Here is a 23,696-nt window from a genome sequence, read left to right as displayed (position 1 = left end):
CCTGTCCGACAGCACCGTAATTGTGCGTGCGGCGGACGGTAGTTTCAAGTTGAAATATTATGGTGTCAGCACGACTAGAGACAAAATCTACCATATATATGATTAGTGCAAAGATAGTACATGATACTGACAGAATAATAGAAAAAAAGGATGGTTTATTGTTCTGCTAGATTGATTTCAGTCAACCATTATCGGAAAAATCCCGAATTTAGGTTACCCAACGTTACCCATACATTATGCATTTTTGTTGGAAAAACAGACCAAAGACATAATTTTCAGTTGCTCTTTTCTGGAAATTCTGAAGGCATATTTTCTCCAACTCTCCTTTTCTTTTTACTTCGTTTCTAGTTCAAATCAAACAGGCATATTACAGGTATAGTACATGTACTGGCAGATACACTTGAGTACACAAGACAACCTACATGTACATGTATAGTCATAAAAATTGTTTATTTGCCATTGAAATTTACATGGAAGATACTTATTTGCATACGGTTTGTTAAAGAGTTATTTTCCATCAGCATAGCTCTGAAAACAGTTTGTCTTATCTCAATACAATAACATTATATTATTCTATGGTGTTAGAACATAGATTTAAAGCTCTTCTTGCTTTTGGGTGTTTGCACACTCTATCTTCTTTGCATTGTTACAAAATAGTACAAAACATTTTTGTTACAAAGGTTACACAGTAAATTTTGGCTTCTTTTTTGGACTAATGTTTAATAATGCAAATAATGGGTGATGCCATATACATTCACCACCCACGAAGCCTACATAATTTTTCTGACATAGCATTGTAACTAATACACATTTTTTCGCATGATTAATACCATAGCAAGGATGTTAAAAACTTAAAGAGGACGCAGAAACCAATTCAAACTTATTTGCACTGCTCTAAACAGAAAAAAAAAGTTTCACACACAAAAGCAAAATGTGATGACTTAAAACAGCCATGTTGGTACGTATAGGGCAACTAAATCCTTCCTAATACTATTTTGCCAGCAATTTAATTCTTAAATTATCTGGTAGCAATTGAAAAGTTCAACAGTTCAAATCATTGTTAACCAATGGAATAACTTACCAAAATAGCTGCTAAAAGCTCCCTTTGCTTCAACAAAAACGCAGTGCTTTTGCAAACAATACAACCCAGAATTGCTAACTGGCCTTAGATGCACAAATGTAGATGTACTCATACCTGAACATCTTGAAAGAAAACCCTGAAATCCTTGCCAGATCAAAATACAAATTTTTAAAGTATAAATGGCCGCAAATTGTATTTGAAGTTGAATTCTTATTGATAATAATGTGAACCAAAAATCTAGTATTGCTCGATGTTGGATAAGGGTGTATACAATTCAACAGTCTTTGACTTTTTACACTGCAGGTCCCAATAGAAAATGACTCCACACCTGAGGTGTCGCCAAAAAGATATTTTGCACTTGACTCAATTCTACATTTTCAAACTACAGGTATTTAATCAAAAGCATGCAACATGGTAAAATTCAAATTATGAAAATTCTATCCTTTCAGAGACATGAAAATTCTACAGTAACAAAATGAGTTGGGTAGCATCTGATAACAAAAAAATCATCCAACTATTTATGATAACATTGTTTGACAATACTTAATCATACGCATGATCTCAAAAGCCAAGTATTTGCCATCTAAATCACTTGCTATGGGTGACATAGATAATACAAACATGGAATGTTAACAATTTCACTGTCAACTTTTTAACCATCAAAGTCAAAAAATAAGTTTGACACATACATTTTAGACGTACATACGTTATTTACAACATAATTTGGAGGTCCAAGTTGACATTTTGAGGACAGAACAACAGGAATACAACATCAACAGTGCTGCACAAATGATTGTCATGTAGCATTCTGCAACTTTTGGGACACATTGCAACAAAGCCTAACAAGCAATGGAGAAAATCTTAACATATAAACTTTCAAACTAAGCAAAAGGTTTTTTCTTCCCTGTTCCCACCTCTAAGCGCACTTAGTAGTATCATGTTTGTAAACTATTACACATTCACAAGCCAAAGCTATAATATATAGTATAAGCTGGTTCACATTTTGAACTGAGCATGTGCAGTATGATGCATTGTGGGTAATATGTCAAAGTTGAAGGCCTCTGAGACATAAACAAAACACATCTGGACATGTTGTAAGCATGGTCTAGCTGTTTTCAAGTTCTTGGCCTTCACCTTTGACCTTGCACATACACAATTCAAACTGTGAACTGACTGATACCCTTCACATAAAGAATATCGCTGCATATGCGATTGCCGGATTACACAAGAGACTTTGGTATATTGGTGCTTTTCTATGTGAAGTTCCAGTACACTTCTAGTCAGATTGAGTGATATAATAATTCAACTTTGAGCTTACTAATATTACTATGCAACAACTTCAATACTTTTTGCAAGCTTCTTTGTCATACATCAAGAATTCTAAAAAAATGCATATTCATATGAAATCCTTGGCTCTAAACACTCTTTCACACATTTCAAAAAGAGTTGCTACGCTGAAAAATGGTTTCCAGATACTGCATCCAAAAGAAAAGCATCAAAAAGAGGCAAACAAACTCTGCCAAACAAAACAAAAATATTCTAAAAAAACACAATACATGTATTATACTGCAATGCAGTCTATGTACTTTTACAAGAGGTTTAACGACATGCATTGACAACAGTTTAAAAAGATAAGGCCCCTAGGTACTATTGTATTTGCTGTCCCATGTATAGAATTTGCTGCCTTTAAGTATTTCAGTGCCTGAAAGAATAAGTAACACTTAGAGACTTGACCTAGGCTAGCTTGTAATCCACTGGTCGGATTTGTCCGGTGCCGTGAGCTTTGACGAACCTTTCGCGGTCTTTGTCGGGACTAATATCACCGATCTTGTCCTCGATGGAACCCAATACCTGTAATCAAAACAACATTGATGTCAAGTTACTAGTACAGTGCATAATCATAATGAGTGTGAAGTTTGCTAAAAACTAATCAACTTCTAATTTTGTAAAAACTAATCAACTTCTGAACAAAATACAATTCAGTAATTTGTCAATTAGTAGAGTATGTGCTTTCTTAGATAAATTGTATACCAATGGAGTTTTCCACAAAATTTGGAAAAGAAACCCCTCATTTCTTTGTCCGCAAAGATTATCTATCAAAGTATGAATAAAACTAGCACAACACATTGAACATGTAGGTATGTAGTACAAACAATACTTGAAGACATTTTTTTTTCTGAAGCCCATGTCACATACGTCACACAAAAGATTGACGACAGCATTCTTAAGACAGTAGTAGATGTTTTGTAGAAAAAAACCTGTCAAATGACGGAAAATGTTGTCATAGATTCTTCTTCACAGTCAGTTCTGTCACAAACTCGCTGAAAACTGTCTGACCAAAAGACATACATGTACATGATTTTGACTTGACGTTACATGATCATATGCATTCATGGGTAACCCTTACTATAAGCGTATGAGAGTCTGTTTTCACCTTGCCCCTTTCCTTGTCTACATCCTTCCTCAGTGAGATGTATTTGTTCAACTGTTCCTTCACCATCTGCACACGCTCACCCTCAAGTCTTTCCAGCTCCTAAGAAGTTAGAGAATTATGTTCAACATCAGTATAAAACATGTTTTTGTGTCAGTGTGTCTTTCATGTATACATTCAACTTCTGCAGCCGAAATAAGACCACACCAATCTAATGCATTGGTTCTTGGAATAAAACAAACAAAAAAACAATGCTGAACTGGAAGATCAACACAAAAACTCAGTTTGAGCAAGGACTTGGTTTGAGGTATGAATTTTGCAATCAGAGGTAACAGGCTTCATCCCCTTGACAGTAAGCGCCCTCTTACAGAACAAACAGAAAATGTAGTGTAGAAATTCACACAGACACACTAACGTATCCCTTCCAGCCCTGTTTTTGTCTTAATTTCGAGCCATACATGTAGTCTGAAAATAGAGGAACTTTCTTACCAAGGTTGAAGAAACCATTTCTTCAAACCACTTGGACTGAGAGATGTTGTACTGCTCCACTGACTTGAGAAGGTTGTCTCCTGTAGATAAGGAACAGAAATGCAATCAAGGCATTTTAAGGTAGACATTTTAATTTACTAGTAAAGGGGCTGATGAAAATCTTTTGCCTGCAGTTTGCAACTGAGTTGCAAGGTGGTACTTTTTACTACATGTAAATGCCAAATTTGTGATGGGCTCAAACTGGATGGGATTCAATATTGTACATGTGCAATCCTTCACTTGACACTTCTGAGGCACAGCATTCTTTATTCAGCAATGCAAATGAGCTCATGAAATTCAGGGAGTGAACAGGGTCAGGCGCAAGTTTTCACCCCAGCCGTCTGTTTTCATGATTTTTTTTGGCTACATTTTTTTTCAAAATCCGTTAACCAAGAAATCAAATTGGTGTGGCCTAAGAAGTAATTAAAAGATCACTGTCGTGGTTTCTTACCTGCTGCTGTTGACTTTCTTCTGGCTTTTTTCAGCTCATCTTCAGTCTACAAGTAAGAAATAACAGTTCAGATAATCTAACCTACCATGATGTCATACATATAAGAAATTCATTGTCTTGTCAAACAATTGTAACACCTTTTTCATATCTTTTACTTCTGAAACAAGTGATGGAACAGCATAACCAGTAAAATTTTGCTGAATTACATCAGTTTTGCATACGATAATTATAATAATCAGCAGAACATTCTTTAGACATTGCACATAAAGAAGTCATCATCCAGGATTTTCCAAAAACTCTTAGACCAAAATCCTTGTCCTACACACACCTTATGCTTCTGTAGTTTCTGGTCTAACTCCTTTTGTCTTTCAGCAAGGGCTGCCTTTGCCTATAAACAAACAAACATACCAACAAACAAAATCAGCATAATGAAACAAGTTAGCCATAGACCTTTAAGCTCTAAAGAGAGGCAGTTAGGTCTTCAATTCAGTTTTTCTGACATTCTACTTTTAAATTACTTTACGCTGTGCACCCAACATTCTTTCTGTGTGTGCCACTTTGATTTTTAGCTTACATGTAGGTGCACCAGTGCACGTATTTCCAAAAATGAATTTCAAGCCTTGGAGCTGTATATAAAAAAATTATATTATTCAACCTTTTAAAAGCTACACAGGAACACAATCACCTTGTTAATTCCTTGGTACTTTTGCTGGATCTGCTTTCTGTGGTCGGCAACATGTTGTTCCGTCTAGGAAGAAGATAAAAACAAGTTTGACAAAAATATAAAAACATTTTTAAAAACATACCACTATTGAATAGCCATTGCAAGCATTATGCCACGCCAAATTAATACATTAGTTCTCAAACATAAAAAACATCATAATGCTGAACTTGATGATTAACAAGGAAAAAGAGACTGAAAGAAAAGTTTTGTCCTCCTGCTCAAGTTTTATTTGGAAATACAGTACAAGAGAACCAAAGAAATAAATTGGTGTGGCCTAACTCAGCCCAGCAAGAAACCAGTTACCGGTAGCACTGTAAATGCAGAAACGTTTTTGTTTGTTTGTTTGTATTGCATACCCACTTCAAGGCGTAACACACCAGTCTTGTACTGAAGAGTACAAGCTTCTTATCCGGACAGATTTATATGATCCACTCACACCGGGAAGGACCCCTACTCTTTTCGATAAGTGTGGTGGGTTCTTTTATGTGCTTGAGGAGTGGCTCTCCTCAAACATGGGACCTCCATTTAGCATCCTATCCGAGGGACGTCCCTTACCGAAGCTAGGTACATGTACTCATTTTCACCAGAATGAAGTGAGGAAAGTCGTGTTAAGTGCCTTTCCTAAGTGCACAACGTCAACGGGACAAATCGGGGAACCCGGATTCGAACCCAGTACCGCTGGGTTTTGGGGCTAAACACCCTGCCACAGTGCCACCGCGATGCCACAACGCGTTTGCAGTGGTTTTAAGGTTTACGGTTTTTGCAATGAACTTTTTACCCCAAAATTAAAATCAAAGCGAAAAGGCCATTCTATTGTGTGACTGTAGCGCTACTATTTCAAACGTGAACTCAAAACCATCACGAACAATCCATTTTCTTCTTACCGCAAAATTAAATCCCCACAAACATTTCTGCATTTACAGTATTTTCCTTATCATTCTGGTTAAACCTTAAGTTTGCAGAAAAAAAATTGTACATGCACAGAACCGGGCTACCACATGTCACCTTGCCAGTCCAACTTCCCTAGCCAGAGTTTCTCACTTACCGTACGCAACTTTTTCTCAAATGTCTGGGCGTTTCTGACCGTCTAACAGAAAAAAGTCACGAGCAAAGTTGTTACCAAGATTCCTTGATGCTAAAGTTTGAAATTTCTCTACACTTTTAGTCCATTCCAAGATCAAAGTTTACTCCTGATACACTGTATTAATGTCTGAGATTGAAAGTCAGTAATCCAGTAGTAAAGCCTCAATTCTATTCTTCCTACACTGTATCTCTATCATTTAAAGAATTTCAAGTAATTCTAAATTATCATAAACATTCAGAAGGATGAAAATATCAATACTCTTATTATAATAAATGCTTCAGACAACATGATGGAATTAGTTGAAAAAGAAATCAATTGGCAAACCAAAGCTTACCTTTTTCATATCTTTCTTGAAGGTTTCTCTGAATGTTGCAAGCGGTTTTACTATATCGTCGTGTACCTAAAAGAGAAGAAGAAAAAAATCATCAGTGTACAGTGTACTCCGTATTGATGGGCGCATTGAGACATAACATTACATTTTACAATAAACTTTCAATTGGCACTCTTTTAACAATTCATTTCCAACCAATATATAGTGTATTACAATTCGATACACAGCAGATGCTGTCTTTGTAAAATATGAAAAATCAATATCTATTTCCTTACCTTAACTGAGAATCTGTGGTGAACCTCTGCCTCCTGTGCAATACTCTTCTTCACTTCACTCCATGTGTCTCCTAGAGTTCTGTAAAATCAAAAACATGCATAACTTGTAAACCGCCTGTATGTGTAACACACTAGTTTTGCACAGTACTATAAATGCATTTAAGTGCGCATGGTTTTATTTCGCGTTAGGCAGAAAATGGAGTGTTCGCGTGGTTTTTAAGTTCACGTTTGAAACAATAGTGGTGCTACAGTCATAGGTGAGCAAATGTTTCGTGGTGGTTTTAAGTTTGCACTGAAGGTAAACTGCAAAAAATGTGAACATAAAACCACCACAAACATTTCTGCATTTACATTAAGTGCAAGCTGCATGAGACCAGACTGTAATATAAGGTTTTATCCACTCACACTAGTACTGGGATGTACCCCTACGCTTATCGATAAGTGTGCTGGGTTCTTTAACAAACTCAAGGTATATCCCTCCTAAAACTTAACGTCCCAAGGACTGCAACCTTTTCCAGCAGCGTGCAAGTTTGATAGTGACAGCAGCCAGGGTTTGAACCATCAACTACCAAGTCCAGAGGATTCCATCAGACTTGAAGGTCACACAGACTATGTCTGAGTTAAGGGTACAATTAAAGGTCTTACCCCTCTTCTTGAGATGCCAACAAGTTTTGAGACAATCTTGTCAGGGTTCTAGCATATGCTTCTTCTGCGGCTGCCCTGTAAACACACAATAATGATAAATCAATACACAATTTAAACAAGATGATGAAGACAGAAACACAGAGCTGTACAAAATATTTGATATCTACGATGATGCCTTGTATCATAACAAAAAAACCTCCACAATCATGTAAAAGAAAGATTTAATATGAAACACCAAAAATAATTTAAAGGGAACAATAACAACCCCAAAATTGTTCACTTCCATGTTATATGTACCAATATCACAAGTCAGGCTACAGGGTAATCATAAAACATTTTTTCTTTGCAAAGTCGTATATAACATCAAACCAAGGTTGCCATGCTTACTAATAGAATTAGACAATATATGACGTTGTCAATGCATTAAAGATGTCTACATTGTACATTACACGAAAGCAAGTCACATAATCACTTTAAACACCTTGAAGATGCTCAAGATTTCAAAACAAGTTGCAGTAACAGTTAAGCATGTGTACTCTTTCTTTTTGTACATTATACATGTATTACAATACTACCTTTCGGTGAAGTACTCTGCCATTTCTTTGGTCATCTGTTTGCCTTGCAGCTGTTTTTCTAGAAGGACATGGAAGCCAGGTAGATTCCCCTTGTCAGCCTGCATTGAAAAATGCAATCATATTTCTTTCATTTCATTCATATTTCAATTGAGATTTACCACATTTGCGGAAGGATTGGCATTACAGGTGACTATCACCTTTTCAAGATGTCAACTAGAGACCAAGGTTTGGACCCTACTATTTTCGACAATTGTGTTGGGTTCTTTAGCATGCTTAAGTTAAGGTGTGGCTCTCCTCAAACAAAACAAACACAGTTTAGAAAAGTGACTGTAGCATGACTGTGAAAGCCAGTGTCCTCCCCCAACTTCAGGCCCGGTTTGGGCCTATATTCGCTACACCCTTGGAAATGTAACTGAGGCATTAGCTGAGCATGAAATAAATTCTGTCTGTTAAACTATAGTTTTAATGACATAAGGCTATGTTCACAAACTTACCCAAAAGTAGTCACAGTAGCTGTACTCTCCAGGTTTAAGGAGTTTCTGATCAGAAGCACTGGAACTAGGAGGGAATGTTAGATGGTTTACCTGTAAAAGAAACGTTAAAGTCAGTTGGGGCACAAACAAAAGAAACACTGCTTAAAGCTTAAACAAAGTTTCCTAAGCTTGTATTTTCATACATGTGTAGCTGCAAAGTAATGCAATGTAATGTATGTTTTCTATATACATGTATAGCATCCAATATGAAACAATGGTCTCTGGAGAAATTTGCCACGACAGAATATTGTTTACTCTTACCACATTGTTCTGATCAGTTGTTTTCGTGTCTGGAGACTTGATGCTCGGCGTGCTTTCTGTCTTTGGAGTGTCCTTCGACAGCTTGGTGGACGAAGATGGCGTGGAATTATTTGCTACCTTCTTTGGTGACTGAAGAATCTAAAAAAATCGGTAAGTACCAAAAATCACTAACCTGTAATAACGAATTTCAACTGACATGGAAATCTAAATGTTCAGACTGAAGTTTTAACACTCTCCCTGCTGCCTAACCCTTTAACCAAAAGGGAACTGGGTGCCAAACAGCTACTTCAGTTTGCTAAAGGTTAAAAGGGAAGGAAACGTACCTTGTCTTCATGGTCTGGAGTTTTCTTAGGCGTCTTCTGTCCTCCATCCGTTTCAATCACGTCGTATCCTATTGTGTTTACCAGACAGAAAATTTTATATGAAGCAAAACTAAGCATCTTTCACGAGGTGTTGCCAAAAATTAGAGCTACTCTAACATGTTAGGTAGTGACATATTCCTTATCTATTCATTCAAGGCCTCAGTGCTTTGCTTGTTTATAATCACAGGGTTAGAATCAACTTCCTATGCAGGAAGAAAGCTTCTGGGTCAGAACAAAGTGAAAGGTCAGAGAGTTGATATCTATGACTCTAAGTGTATATCGAAACAGAAGTAAGGCCACCATAATGATGACAAGCGTGAATGGAATTTTGCAACAAACACAGGGGTTTAGCGTGATATTTTCCATACACTTTTGCTTGAGAACCTTATTTTTATCACTAGCTGGTAATAGGTGTACTATGAGTATGAAATACCTTGTTTCTTGGTAGGTGTAGTCGGTGTTACTGGCGGGGATCCTGGCATCACAGGGGCATCCCATGATGTTTCTGACAAGAAGGAAAACAAAGAAATAAAAAAACTATGGTTGGACAAAACTTCAGACACATAATACAAATCATTCTGAATGACATGGTTGGGTTGTTCTTATAACTTATAACAATTTTTCTTGATAATTCAGAAGTCTTTAACTCAACTACTATATAAAGATTCGGGCCCCTTTCCACTAGACAGCAATCGCTGAGCAATGGTATGTAGGGACTAAAATTGGATTTGTCCAACCCCTGATTGGAATTTGATGCAAGATGTAAAAGTTTGGTTCAAAAGACAAAAAAACAAACAAAATGTACAAAAATGTGTTCTTTATCTATTATTTTTGCTTAGCAATCTGTCAAATCTTTGGTCAGTCACGGTCGCAGCCTCTACCCTAGTGTAAAGGGGATGTTAAAGGCAACCAAAGCAATAGTATAAGTAGGGACCAAAAAATGGAAATTAAAAAAATGCTGAAATCTTTATTGTAGTGACGATTACTAACACTATCTACCACATTTGTGTGATAACTTCAGACTTTGAGCATTGTAAAACCATGCAAAAACATGCCATGCGATGATCCCCCTAGTTTCGCAAGCCTACAAAAACCCAGGCAATGATTTTCTGTGAGTTCTCACATCACATTTTGCATCATGGACGTTCCTATACATTGTGATAGTGTTGCTTGAAGTAATCATGACATTGTATAGAAATGACTAAATGAATTGACTTTTAAAATCCAATTTTCGAGCCCTGATATTGCTTGGGTTGCCTTTAAGGAGAATATAGATTTGAAGTGAAAAGGAAAAGAGGTGCCCTACCACTAGTTTGCCTGTTGACATAGTAAGGTCTACCATCTGGGGACATGAACACCTGCCATCCTGGAGGGAGGGGCTCTTGTAGTTGCCCTGGTGACGGGCTTCTGATTGGTTGAGAGTCAGTGGGATCATACTGGATTTCAGTCTGGCTCTGAAAGATAAAAAGAAATTGTTTACTTGCAGACTCAGATTCAGCAATATACTGTTATATCACTGTAATACATGACAACAACATTTCCATCATCTTACATGCATATCATTTTTTTTTCCGTGGGGAGGGGAGACCTAGGAATACACCCCCCCCCATCAACTTTGAACAGTCCCCTAACACAAAGAGACAGTATCTGATGGCTCTTACACTAGCACATTTGTTTTTGGCTGTCTCTGTTTAATATTGAACAGGTCATACCCTTGTACTATGTGTGTATTTCACACTTGTTGTCTTCACAATTAGCTGTCAACATACACAATCGTGAAGGATTCTACACACTCATTAAGATAGCTTGTTTAGATTTCGTGTTGTATTGGATTCTGTAAAACTAAAAGATTTTATGGAAGAAATAAAAATTTGTGGTTCTATCGAATTAACAAAAGAGTAATGTTCCAGACTGTAAATTCATTTACTTTTACTTCTATACATATGTGATACACATTTGTATAGAAGAAAAAAGACGTCTTTTGCAGTATTTTGAATCTGTGGTTAAAAACTAGTAATAAAAGAACGTTGTACTGTAGTACGTTATGATCTGTTGGTAAGGCATAATTGCCAAGTCATGAATTCACATGGAGAGGTCACTGCGAAAACCACAAAAACAAAACCACCACGAAAGTTTCAAGATTTACCGTAGCCATAAATTTTCAACAGCAAAAATATTATGTTTCTAAACAGCCAGAGTACTCTGAATTGACCCAGTAAGTTGTGGCTTAGACAAACTGGTTCCAGCCACACTTCTGTTCAAGGACTGAAATGTAAACAGGGTAAAGTCAACACTTACAGACAAATGCCATGACTCACACTGTCTGGCTACATCTCACAGGGATGCCACACATACTGGGCAACCTACGTCATGTACAACAGTACATGTACAAGGTCCCAGGAAATACAAATTATGTATCAGCAATGGTATGAGCTCTGAACACGTTGTTCAATAAGTGGGTTACTGTAGCTTTATCAGTTTATGTGGAAAAAAGGAACTAATTTGAACATTTGAATCTTGACGGCATCTTGAATTTGGAGACATGACTTTTTAAAAGACAATTAAAAATGGACTACATGTATTTTTGGGGTGAAAACTACCTAAAATTTAAAGGTCATGAACTACCTAGATGTGTACTACGTTCTGTGCGTACACTTTACTGTAAATTTTGTATATGTTCCCTGAGTGGTTTTATTTTCGCAGTTTTCACAGTGAAAACCTTCTTTCCTTTAAAGTTATATGTGCGCAACACACAAATAACCTTTTTTTTTTTTTTTTTGCTTTTATAACTTGAATAACAATGTCTCAATTTTCAATAAGGTATCTTAAAATTATGTTCATAGCGTTAAATGAGGTGAAGCTTGGCTATGTGTTTTTCATCATCATACTGCAAGGCTTACATATTCCTTAAACTAAAGTTGTATTTGAAAGGAATGCCCAAATATGACTTGTTTTCCATGACCCTGAGTGCTACCCAGACCTGTGCATGACATCATACCAGGAATCTAGCCACCCACTCACTCCTATATTCTCACCATGACTCAACTACCTTCTGGCACAAGTCCAGTTCCTTAGAATTCCATGGAAGACAGTAAATTATCCCGTAGGTCAGTGCCTAAAGCAACTGTTGGAGAACTAGAGCAACTGAAAATTGTAAGGAATTTAGCCACACTGTGTCTCACTTTATACAGTGTAGCCTCCACCAGGCTTCACAGGTCGCTAGAAAAATTAGTAGAAATGGGCCAAATAGACAGATAATCACCAGAGGAGTGAGCTAGCCAGGGAGTACAGTTTCCCTAGGTAACTGTACTCCCTGGCTCGCTAACTTCCCTGGTGTATTATTTGTCAATTTGACCAATTTCTACTATTTTTCGAGCGACCTGTGGAGCCTGGTAGAGGCTAGTCTCACTATACCTTGTACAAACCTACAAATGTAGCAGTCAATAGCAGTGAATGCAACTGAGTATCTAGGTAAAATCATAGTAGATTTTTCAGAAGTGATTGTCATAAAACCCAAATGTAAATATTACACTGCTTTTTCTTTCAACGATATGCCGTCGTTTCAACATTGTTAAGTTGCTTTTTTTATTTTTAGCACCTTACAATTGCAATGTGACACCTGGTGTAGGTAAAATGTATGTTCTTATACTAGGCCACAGCAAGTATAGTACGTTGGTTTTCTGATTTTAACAAATTAACTGTAAAATTAATGTGAGTCGGGGGGGGGGGGGGGCTGCATTGGTACTTTGTAGTTTTGGGTAATGAATATAGTCAGATACAAGTTTCTCTCAAAGTCCTTAAGGTTAAAAATATTAGACTTTTTCAGTTTTTGCTGAATTTTTAAGTTAAAAATGTCTGACAACCATGAAAATTTAATTGGTATTGCCTTATACAAGTGAAGTAGTAGACTTGTAAGGCCATGTAAGCCAAGGGCAATGTAGAGCTCATGCAAGAAAAATGTCTGAACCAAAGGACTGCCAACTGTTACATAGTCCAGATGTGTTATCATAGCCTGGAACTGTACGTCCCATGTACCACAAAAGGATGCAGCAACATTCCTATCCAGCCACACATCCCAGCCAAGAAAGCCACAGACTATATGTACTTTCTCTAGGCTAAATGACATGTTGCTACCACATCATCCTTTGAAGTTTGATAACTGCAAACATTTTTGTTCAATTTCATTGTTAAAACTACTTAATGTTATAATATGCAGACCAGAACTAGACAATAATCATAACAATTCAAATACACTACATACACAAATCTATGTAAAACCAAAGGGCTACCTATTTTCATTCCCAAGAGACCAAAATGTTTGTATCTGTAACTGTATAATATATATATATATTTTTTCGACAATGAAAATCAAAATCCTAATTTTGCTAAATTAGGTTTAGAGCATTGGACTCTTTAGAGATACTGTTACTTTGTTCATTCGGAAGAACTTAATTTCGCAGGAGGGCTATTTCAAGTTCATAATTGGGACAATTCTGTAGTGCAGTCACTAGCAATGAAATGGAAATGTATATTTGTGGACTACTGATTTCACTGTGGAGAGGTCACCATAAAAAATTTTTTTTTAAACCATCGCAAACATTTCGAGATTTACAGCATACTAGATCTATAACGCCTATCAAAAATTGTCTTCTCTTTATTTGCATATCAATTCATAGTTCATGGTTAAAAACCTGCTGTTTGACAAATCTTGAGTTACTGACGAAAAGTAACTTGATACCTTGATACCACTTGCATTATATAAGGCCTGTTGTGTCCTGATCTTGTCTCCTTCATACTTCAACTTGGATGCTACATGTACTGTACTTGAAATGTCTGACCATTTCCAAAATCATAACCAGTTGCTTGAGTAACTGTTATTTGGCGTATAACCCCTTGTACTGCAAATGGAATCAGATTAAACTGACCAGGACGGCACCCAGGCTTGATGTTTATCACTTCTCAATGTGAAACTGATAAGGGTAATGAGCCAAGCATGTGAGCACCCCAGGATAGCATAAGATACAACCCAGCAGCAACACATGCATGTACAGTGGAAACCAATACCATGTGTGGACAACATCGGGAGCATGTAAGATGAAAACCACTGTTAGTGTTAGGCACACTTTACATTGAGCTCTTTGCGACAGCTGTACTGGCGACAGCGTGAACCCTAAGTAAAGAGAGTTCCCGCTGTCCTAGTCCCGCTGTCTTCAAATTTTCTCCCGACAAAAAGTAAGTGGTCGCCCGACAACTCAGCTGGAGTGCCCAACAACTTCAAAGTACGTATACGCGTCGGGCTCGCAGCAGCGGGAAATATAGCCACTGTTGTGAAAAGCTGGGTTTTAAGTGGGCCTAAGTTTGCCCTAGGCCACACTATCCGAATTTGTTCGTTCTTGGATTCAAAAACTTGCTATTTACTGAAATCTCAAAACAATACTAGTATAATTTCATGGGTATTCAATATCACGGTAGAAGGGGAAACCTGGAATCATGTTCGTGGTAAGGCATTCACAAGGCAGCATAGAGAGCGAATAATATTACTAGTTAAAAGAATCAACTTTTCCTCCTAGCCTTCTGTTTTCAACTTGACCTCTAGATTGAATTTTCACTTCACAATGTCTGAGAACCAAGAAAATAATTTTGCATAGCCCTATGGTTAGAACAACTCAGTGAGACTCTCATACTTGGTCAACAATGTCATGGTACCAGAAAATATTTGGTTTGCTGAAAACTGTGGCCAGAGCCAAGTTGCTATATAGCCTCAGATCTAGGCCATGTTTGGCTTGTGCATGCTTTCAATGTTGTGGGTGTGGATACCAGCAATTGTTGGAACAAACACAAGATAAAGGGGGTCTGCATGGGGGAGAGCGCATTACCAATCATAGAAAACTTTTGCCAATCAAAATGCGTTACAATAAATTCTGAAATATCCCTAAAAGTAACATGGCAATGTACATATCAAGAACGATTCTGTGTTTTTCCTGGCACCAAAATTTTGCGTATTGTGTAACACCTGTATACCCCATACAGACCCCCAGAATGCACATAAAATTCCACTGCGACAGCTGACAAAATTACAAAGAGATTAAAGTGATAAATGCAAGAATTGGTACTTTTCATATAAGTGATTGAATCACTTCCAGGAAGTGTCAAGTGAATTGTCATGAATTTTACATGAAATATCTGACGCTAATACAATTTTAGAGAGAAGTTGAGAGGAAGAGGAACAGACAACCTGATTTTATAGACTTAAGACTACATTTTGATACTGATTATTGCCATAACTCATGATATGAAGATGATTATATCTAATGGCTCAGCACGGGGGGGGGACTAAGATAAATATTCATTTTAGACTAAATCAAAAATATTTATGACAAGAAATAAAAAATTCCTCACGAAAAACTACATCTTTGAATATCCACTTATTCCACATTGGTTGTATTTTCATAGTTTTCAATTCACGGAGACCCTCATTCCACGAACACACGTAATTTCATAATCCTCGTTTTTCCTAAGTACTGCACTACAGAATTGTTTCAAATGCGAACTTCAGTTCAAACGACACAAAAACCTCTTTTCACCTCCTAACGCAAAATAACACCACCACGAAAGTAAATGCATTGACAGTAACAGGTCTGCAAAGACAGGAAAAATGCAAGGACAACTACATGTACGCACTTCCCTATTATGATACAAAATACAGTAGCTAAGGCCACATCAATTTGATTTGTTGGTTCTCGGATTTAAAAAAATCTGCTTAACTGGAAAAACATAATGATAAGAAAGCTTGAAGACCAGGTTTATACTTTGGTGCACTCAGTTTTATACAGTGAATACACTAATGTTGAAGTTTTCCTCCCTACCCTCTGCTTTCATGATGTCTGCTTGCTATACTTTTCCTTTAAAATGTCCAAGAACGAAGAAAATGAATTAGTTTGGCCTAATTGGACATTGAAATGCAAAGTTTTTACAATTCATAAAACTTAAAGGTCTAGTTGAGCTTTACACAATGGGAACTCTATTGAGATGAATTACAGATTGGATTTGCTTTCCACGCCATGCTGTAAATTAGAAAATAAATTGAAAGAGGTCGTGGCAATCAAGTCTGTATTGACATTGCTCGTAACGTAATGGGTTGAGAACATTGACTTTCCAAATTACATACATGTACATCACTCAATGATGCTTTCAAAACCTTTTGGCACTACTTGACAGTGTTCATATTTATCCTTCTTTCCTACATAAAATTGCGTTCAACTTTTTCATATTTCAATGATTCCCAAATTATCGAACAGTGAGAAAAGTCTGTTACTTAAAATCGACGTATTCCCTGGAATTCACTGCAAATCTGACAGGAAGGTCCTTGTCTTATGGCTTACTATGCACTGTATAATGATTACTTCTAGTTACATTATTCTTTTTTCTATGGCAGCTTCGTACATACGCTGGTACAGTTTGTCTAAAACTAACAAGTAATTCAGTTACAAACGTAACACAATTTTCATGCTCCAGCTAATCTCGTTACAGAGAAACAATTTGGCAAATTGGCGTACATTTGTAGATGACAGGCTTTCACGCAATGCCTGCATGTTACCCATTTGGGTATCATGGTAAATGTGCAAAGTGTCAAGGAATGAATATACAGTACTAAATTTCTTACACTGTAGTCAGGTTCTCATCCAAGCCCAAAATTTTTACTTCTTGAGTAAAATGTGCAATGACCACCGAAATAAATTGGTGTGACCAATTTTATATTTTTGTTAATTGTATAATTAGTCTCAATTTTCTCTCAAACATTAAGGACAAGGTCAACAGCCCCAAAAGAAATATTGTAGATTTCTAAACTTTCGTGGTGATTCATTTTTCGCAGCGACCTCTCCACCAAAAGTTCACCTTACAGCGATAAACATGTCCGTCTGTATCTCCCTTAGATGACAACGTACAACAGAATTGTTTCAACTGTGAATTTAAACCAACTTGCAAAATCCTCCTTTTCCTAGCCTCATACCGTAAAATAAAACGTACTGCGAAAGTAAACAAATTTAAAGTACAAATCAGGCATTATAATACATGTATCTATATTTCTTGTATAGTCTCAGGGCTTTAGCACAAGGTCAACATGATGATTTAACATCAGGAAGGAACCCAGACAGGATAGCGGAAAAAAAGACTGCTGGTATAACTATATACATGAGGTCAGCAGCCTGGGGCTGTGTATAGGGAGGAAAAAGAGATTCATGTCAAGTGTTATGATTCACATGAAAAGTCAACTGGATAGCATTTCAGTCTGGCAAGCTTCCCAAACATGTTTGAAGTTCTGAGGTATAGAGTTAACACATGGGGATGGTACTTCTATGAGGTCCTCTAGTTAAAGGGTCAATAGGTTTAGTGTGTACATTAAGAAATCTGTTAGCTTTAGAGATTGTAGTGTATGTTGTACATTCTAAACTAGCACTACAGTACTAGACGTTGTTTTTGGCAACTGTTTACATAAATGGTAGAAAATTCCTGGTGTAAACTGTGACGTAAGTGGATATGACTGTTACTGTTAGCTTTAAGGATTTGAGATTGTAGCGGGTACAGTCAGCACACTGTCATACTGAGTCTCAAAAGTGCTGACTTCCTTTTTGCTTCCAAATATTCAAGATAACAATCTGACCTTGTCTAAACGTTGACACAAACATGTAGCCTTTTCTAATCAAACAGGAATCGTCCATTTCTTAATGATTTTTGTCGAAGCAGAGAAATGGTAAATAAAATTTGTAGCATTTTTTATCGTTTTATTGTTCTAAAATTCAAACGACTACATTGGCATCCAAAAGCTTTGAATTTCTGATATATCTACATAGCTTTTTCAAAATATGCATGGAGTCAACAGATAATTATGTTTTACACTTTCTTGAATATTTTGCATCATTTCGTGGTTGTCTGGGCATTCTTGTTTATAAGACAATGCCTTTGTCCTACACCCCATCGAATATCTCCACCAAAAATGGCACGCCTTTCTTCACTAGTCTCAAAGTCATGACCTTTCATACAATGGAAAGTAATAGACCCCTTTCCAAATACCGCGGCCATTTTGAATCCAGGGCGCGCGCACGTGATTCGAGCGCGGGAAAAGTGAAGACCCGGTAAGTCCACAAGCCAGCGGTAAGGCGTTCCCAATAGAAACCAGCGTTGAGTTATCTTCGGCGGTGAGATGTTCTCCTCCTCGGTGAAATCCATCGATATATTTGCATGGCACAAGTAGATGATATTGTTGTGGAGACTTGGACTAGATATCGGCCAGTAAAATTGTGAATTTCTGCTACTTTTCCATAGTTTCTGCCGGGATGTTGAGCGGCGCTACAGTGATAGAATGCTAATATGTTTACACCGCGTGCTTGTAGTTTCCCTAATAATGTTAGCTAAAGTCGAGAAAAATCCCACAAAACATACACTTTTCGGATCATTTTAGCTTCGTTTAGGTATGAATATAACTCTTGAGCCTTTTGGCTGTCGTGACAATGCCAACATCATCTTGAAATTACGTTAGTTTGAGGGAGGGTTTTGTTTTCTGTGCAGCGTTACATCGACTTCGCTCAGCAATATTTGACATTTCCGTTGAATGCAATCCCACAAAAAAAAAATACGTGAAAATATAGACTTGAGTTTAATGTCCTTTTGGGTACAAATTTGGCAGCATTCCGGCGGCTTTTTGACGATCTTTTTGGATGCCAAGAATTTAGGCTTGAGGACTCCAAGTACGTGAGTGAAGTTGTGTTTTCCATTCTATCTGACGTTTCTTTAAATCATTTTGCGCGGCAATATTTCAGATATCTGTTGGCCGGATGGAACCGAAAAAACGTTAAATAATATTGACTTGAGGACTGAAGGACCTCAGACCGATATTTTTCCTTTTGTTGTGGGGTTTCATCCTGTGAAAATCTAAGATATTTCCGCAAAAAGTGATGTAATAAAACGCTACAAAGAAAACACGCCCCCTGCTTCACTCACAAGTCGAGAAAAACCCCGTAAAGCATACACTTTTCGGGCTGGAATCCTTATAGCTACTTAGATAGAAATATACAGAATTTTACCGGTTGTGACTTCCCCTGGGAAAACGCGCGTTGAGAGGGGGTCGTGTTTCTGTCTAGCCTTTCTTTCTTTTCTGTCTAGCTTTTCCTTTCTCTCTTGTTACATCGCTCCGCAAGCGATATTTGACATTTCCGCTGAATGCAATCCCACAAAAAAAGACCTGAAAATGTAGGCTTGAGCTAAAGGTAATTTTTTGGGGGAATTTAGCAGAATTTCGGCTGCTTCTTTTGACGAGTTTTCTGAAATATCAAAACCTTAAGTACGTGAGTGAAGATGGAGTGTTTTCACTTTGCGCCGTAATATCTTAATTTCCGTCGGATGATATTACAGAAGCGTGAAAATATAGGCTTGAGGGCTTTGCGAGTATAAAAATTTGACGGAACTTCGGTGGCTCCTTTGACTTTGACGATATTTCAGTGCCAAGATTAGCTTGATGAAGTTCGTGAGTGAAGCAGGGGGCGTGTTTTCTTTGTAGCGTTTCATTACATTACTTTTTGCGGAAATATTTTAGATTTCCACAGGATGAAACCCCACAACAAAAGGAAAAATATCGGTCTGAGGTCCTTCAGTCCTCAAGTCAATATTATTTAACGTTTTTTGGGTTCCATCCGGCCAACAGATATATGAAATATTGCCGCGCAAAATGATTTAAAGAAACGTCAGATAGAATGGAAAACACACCTTCACTCACGTACTTAGAGTCCTCAAGCCTAAATTCTTGGCATCCGAAAAGATCGTCAAAAAGCCGCCGGAATGCTGCCATATTTAAGGACATTGAACTCAAGCCTAGGCCTATATTTCCACGTTTTTTTTGTGTGTGTGGGATTGCATTCAGCGGAAATGTCAAATATTGCTGAGCGAAGTCGATGTAACGCTGCACAGAAAACACGACCCTCCCTCAAACTAACGTAATTTCAAGATTATGTTGGCATTGTCACAACAGCCAAAAGGCTCAATAGTTATATTCATACCTAAACGAAGCTAAAATGATCCGAAAAGTGTATGTTTTGTGGGATTTTTCTCGACTTTAGCTAACATTATTAGGGAAATTACAAGCACGCGGTGTAAACATATCAGCATTTTATCACTGTAGCGCGCGCTCAACATCCCGGCAGAAACTATGGAAAAGTAGCAGAAATTCACAATTTTACTGGCCGATATCTAGTCCAAGTCTCCACAACAATATCATCTACTTGTGCCATGCAAATATATCGATGGATTTCACCGAGGAGGAGAACATCTCACCGCTGAAGATAACTCAACGCTGGTTTCTATTGGGGACGCCTTACCGCTGGCTTGGTCTTACCGGGTGTTGACTTTTCCCGCGCTCGAATCACGTGCGCGCGCCCTGGATTCAAAATGGCCGCGGTATTTGGAAAGGGGTCTATTGACAAAGGGACTGTCATATATATTTATGAACCATTTTAGAAGCACAAACGAAAACGTTGGGGATTACAAGCAATTTTCAACTGCAATCTTCTAAAACGTATATCGAGTGAAACTAGAAGAAATGTTCCTTAAACAATTAAGGTTGAGTTTAAAGATCTGGCTATGCAGATATCTTTGACAAGCCAACTTGACACGGACGTATTAACAAAAGAGATAAGAGAGATGTCACAAGATTATTCTTGTTTCGGAATTCCTCTAACCTTCGTGAACTTTAATCTACACAAGAATCACATTTGATCAAAACAACTTCTAGTATCTCACATCCTCGACATCCATTGCTGATTTTTATATTTGATAAGATATTCACCCTCTTGTTTGCATATAAATCATTTTTTATGAAGTCAATAATTAGACCTTTTTAAAATTTAAGACCCTGCACTTTGATTACTAAAACTAATCCCTACAATGCTACAAATAGTACAATGAAAACAAATACCCAACCTTGCAATTAACTGCCAATTTTTACAAAAAGCAGATCCAGGTTATAATCTATAAAAATAAAATAAGGAAGAAACCAATTATTCATATCATAATAAGGAATCTCGCATAATATCAATACTGAAGTTGTTAATGATTTAGATAACATATCTAGTTCATTTAGACTGTTACAAATGTTTGTGGGCCTACATGGAGGGGTCCCAATAATGCTTTACTCTCGAAAAGAACTGATTATGATCAATGAGAGCAGTTTGGCTACGAATATACACTTAAAATGGCTGATTATACTCTATGGAAAAGGTTTGTCATATACCCCGATACACATACTATATCTGGATAAGACAGTTATATATGTTTCATTTTAAGATGTATCACGTTCAAATCAATCAGTGTCTGGCTGTCTGTTGACAGATTTGATACAGTAAACCTGTTGCGATACTAGATCTGAATCAGATACTGTAATTCACTTTATCTTCATGATAGCAAAATTTCACAGCATAAGGAAAATAGACATTTTCACTGAACTTTACTTCACGGTGGCAGCAAATGATTTACTGAACGGATTTGTGAAGGAATCATAGATAATAACAAGTTTTTTTCACGGTGATGATAAGTTCACGGTACAGACAGAGGTGACAGTGAAAACTGTAAATATAAAGTTACAGTGAAAGAAACAAGAATAAGCTATTATCACAAAATTTGTACCAAAACTATGACTTAAATTTGCCCTTCACACTTCCTTCCTGAAACAGAATAGCATATAATTATGTTCCTCCTAGGTTTCCTGAACAAGAATTGTTTCGAAATTACGTTGTGCACAAAATCAAAATGATACACATGACAACTGAAACCTGATTCTTTACCTTGAGTGTGTGTAGTGTAGTGTGACTTGTTGTGGGGGTTATCCTTTGTGTTGTTTTGTGACCACGCAATCGTAAACAATGGAGGTAAACATCAACAAATCTATTTTAATAGGGTAGTGTGTATCTATTTGGTATTTAAAGGCAAACACAAAGGGCTTTTGCTGACTAAGTTCTGAAATCCTACAAGGAATCTTAAAGGGGAGGACAGAAAAAAGTTCTTGGGGGGGGGGGGGCTGTTGGTTTCGTCTGAAATTTTTTTGTTGTCCACATGTTCACGAACTTGAAACTTTCTCTCTTCACTTTCCTGAGCAAAATCATCGAATTTTCTGAGGAAAGGTTTGCAGAATATACGTAGTAAATACCTGTGTGTGTGTACAAGATGTTATAAAGGGTTAGAAAGGATTTAAAAGGGTTTTTACCTCGTCGACAAGTTCAACGTAGGTAGCGGGGAACCATCCCCGGACGCCGCCGTCTTTCTCGCCCTCCCACCAGCCGTCCTCCGCCGTTTGCAGCACGCGTACCCAGTCCCCGGCCTCGAACGACAGCCCCTGCTCGCCTGGCTCCGGCACGAAGTCGTACAGAGCCCGGCACAGCGATCCCTCTGCCTCCATCGAGGTAAAAACGACTCTAGAAGACGCTGAACTTGTTGTTTTTGTCGTCTGACAAACTGGGAAGTTTTTTCTTCTTTGCGCCCCTCGAGATTTCCGGAAGTGGGAAGTGTTGATTTCCCGGCCAAGCATCACGGGAGGGAAAGAATTTTAAATTTTGGCGGTAAAACTGTGATTTTTAAAATTTTATCCCTGGACCGCATCGATTTAATTTCTTGGTAGTCAGATTTTTACAAAAATTTAATTGAGAGAATAAGAATAGGACTAACCAAAGCATAACATTATTTTTCTAGCACAGGACCTGCAATATGTCAACATACCACAGTAACCACACTGTTTCATACAATGGATTTTGTACTTTCGTAAGCATTTATCAATGAAAAAAATGCAGCAAATGCTGGCACCAAATATGAGCCTGTTTTTTCAGAACAAAGAAATGAAATTCAACACTTTGACCTGAAAGCAAAGTTCACGGAAATGCATGGCACTGTCACGTGACACAGCGCGCGCCAATGATCGAACATTCGAATGATGTTCATGGTTTCGAAAGAGAGTGACCCAAATGTGCGGAACACCGATTCGAAACAGAAGACGCCGTTAAAATATGTAATGGCGGCAGGTTATGTTTACTCAGTAGAAAGCTGATGTGACAAAACAATTTGTCACGCTAAATTCAATCCAAGGTTTGAAATGTCGAGTAGCGTATGTTCGGACCGACTTCAACAATTGCAACAGTATCTAGTACATTACTAGATGCACAATGGTGAGTGTTCTTTGCGTACTCTAGTAACGTTATATCGCGTATGATCCTTCGAGTGTTCCCACAGGATTGTTCCCGATTTTCTAAAATGTTTAGTAGTCTGTACGGAGCACCTGTAACGTTATAAAGAGTAAGACAGTACTAAAATAGGTTGTTTATTAATCATATAAATCGTTGTAGTTTCTTTTCTATTCAAGTTGGCCACCAGAATAGATAG

At 37.5% G+C, this 23,696-nt stretch overlaps 2 protein-coding genes across 4 annotated transcripts in view; one reads left to right on the top strand and one right to left on the bottom strand.

Moving 5' to 3' along the window:
* Nucleotides 1-431: 431 nt before the first annotated feature.
* On the bottom strand, nucleotides 432-22,833 carry LOC136439948 (growth arrest-specific protein 7-like). Of its 3 annotated transcripts, XM_066435635.1 has the most exons (17): nucleotides 22,531-22,832; nucleotides 10,588-10,735; nucleotides 9,715-9,786; nucleotides 9,243-9,310; nucleotides 8,920-9,057; nucleotides 8,620-8,709; nucleotides 8,126-8,223; nucleotides 7,551-7,625; nucleotides 6,906-6,984; nucleotides 6,634-6,699; nucleotides 6,261-6,302; nucleotides 5,177-5,239; nucleotides 4,820-4,879; nucleotides 4,492-4,537; nucleotides 4,002-4,081; nucleotides 3,516-3,614; nucleotides 432-2,932 (listed from the first exon to the last, which is right to left on the bottom strand). In XM_066435635.1, the coding sequence occupies exons 1-17, from the start codon at nucleotides 22,720-22,722 to the stop codon at nucleotides 2,816-2,818; spliced, it is 1,533 nt and encodes a 510-aa protein (XP_066291732.1). In that variant the 5' UTR covers nucleotides 22,723-22,832; the 3' UTR covers nucleotides 432-2,815. The 3 variants fall into 3 exon arrangements, with proteins under 3 accessions (XP_066291732.1, XP_066291734.1, XP_066291733.1); XM_066435637.1 differs by lacking the exon at nucleotides 8,920-9,057 and having other exon boundaries at nucleotides 22,531-22,833; XM_066435636.1 differs by lacking the exon at nucleotides 6,261-6,302.
* Nucleotides 22,834-23,260: 427 nt separating this feature from the next.
* Nucleotides 23,261-23,696, top strand: part of LOC136439947 (uncharacterized) — a 31,359-nt gene continuing 30,923 nt past the window's right edge. The window contains exon 1 of the mRNA XM_066435634.1: nucleotides 23,261-23,482. Within this exon, the coding sequence (XP_066291731.1) occupies nucleotides 23,480-23,482 (3 nt within the window). The 5' untranslated portion in view covers nucleotides 23,261-23,479. The remainder of the gene's footprint in view (nucleotides 23,483-23,696) is intronic.

The sequence above is a fragment of the Branchiostoma lanceolatum genome, chromosome 8 (assembly GCF_035083965.1).
Source record: "Branchiostoma lanceolatum isolate klBraLanc5 chromosome 8, klBraLanc5.hap2, whole genome shotgun sequence".
NCBI lineage: Eukaryota > Metazoa > Chordata > Leptocardii > Amphioxiformes > Branchiostomatidae > Branchiostoma > Branchiostoma lanceolatum.
The sequence above is the reverse complement of the archived record's forward strand: the minus strand, read 5'-3'. Positions and strand labels throughout refer to the sequence as shown.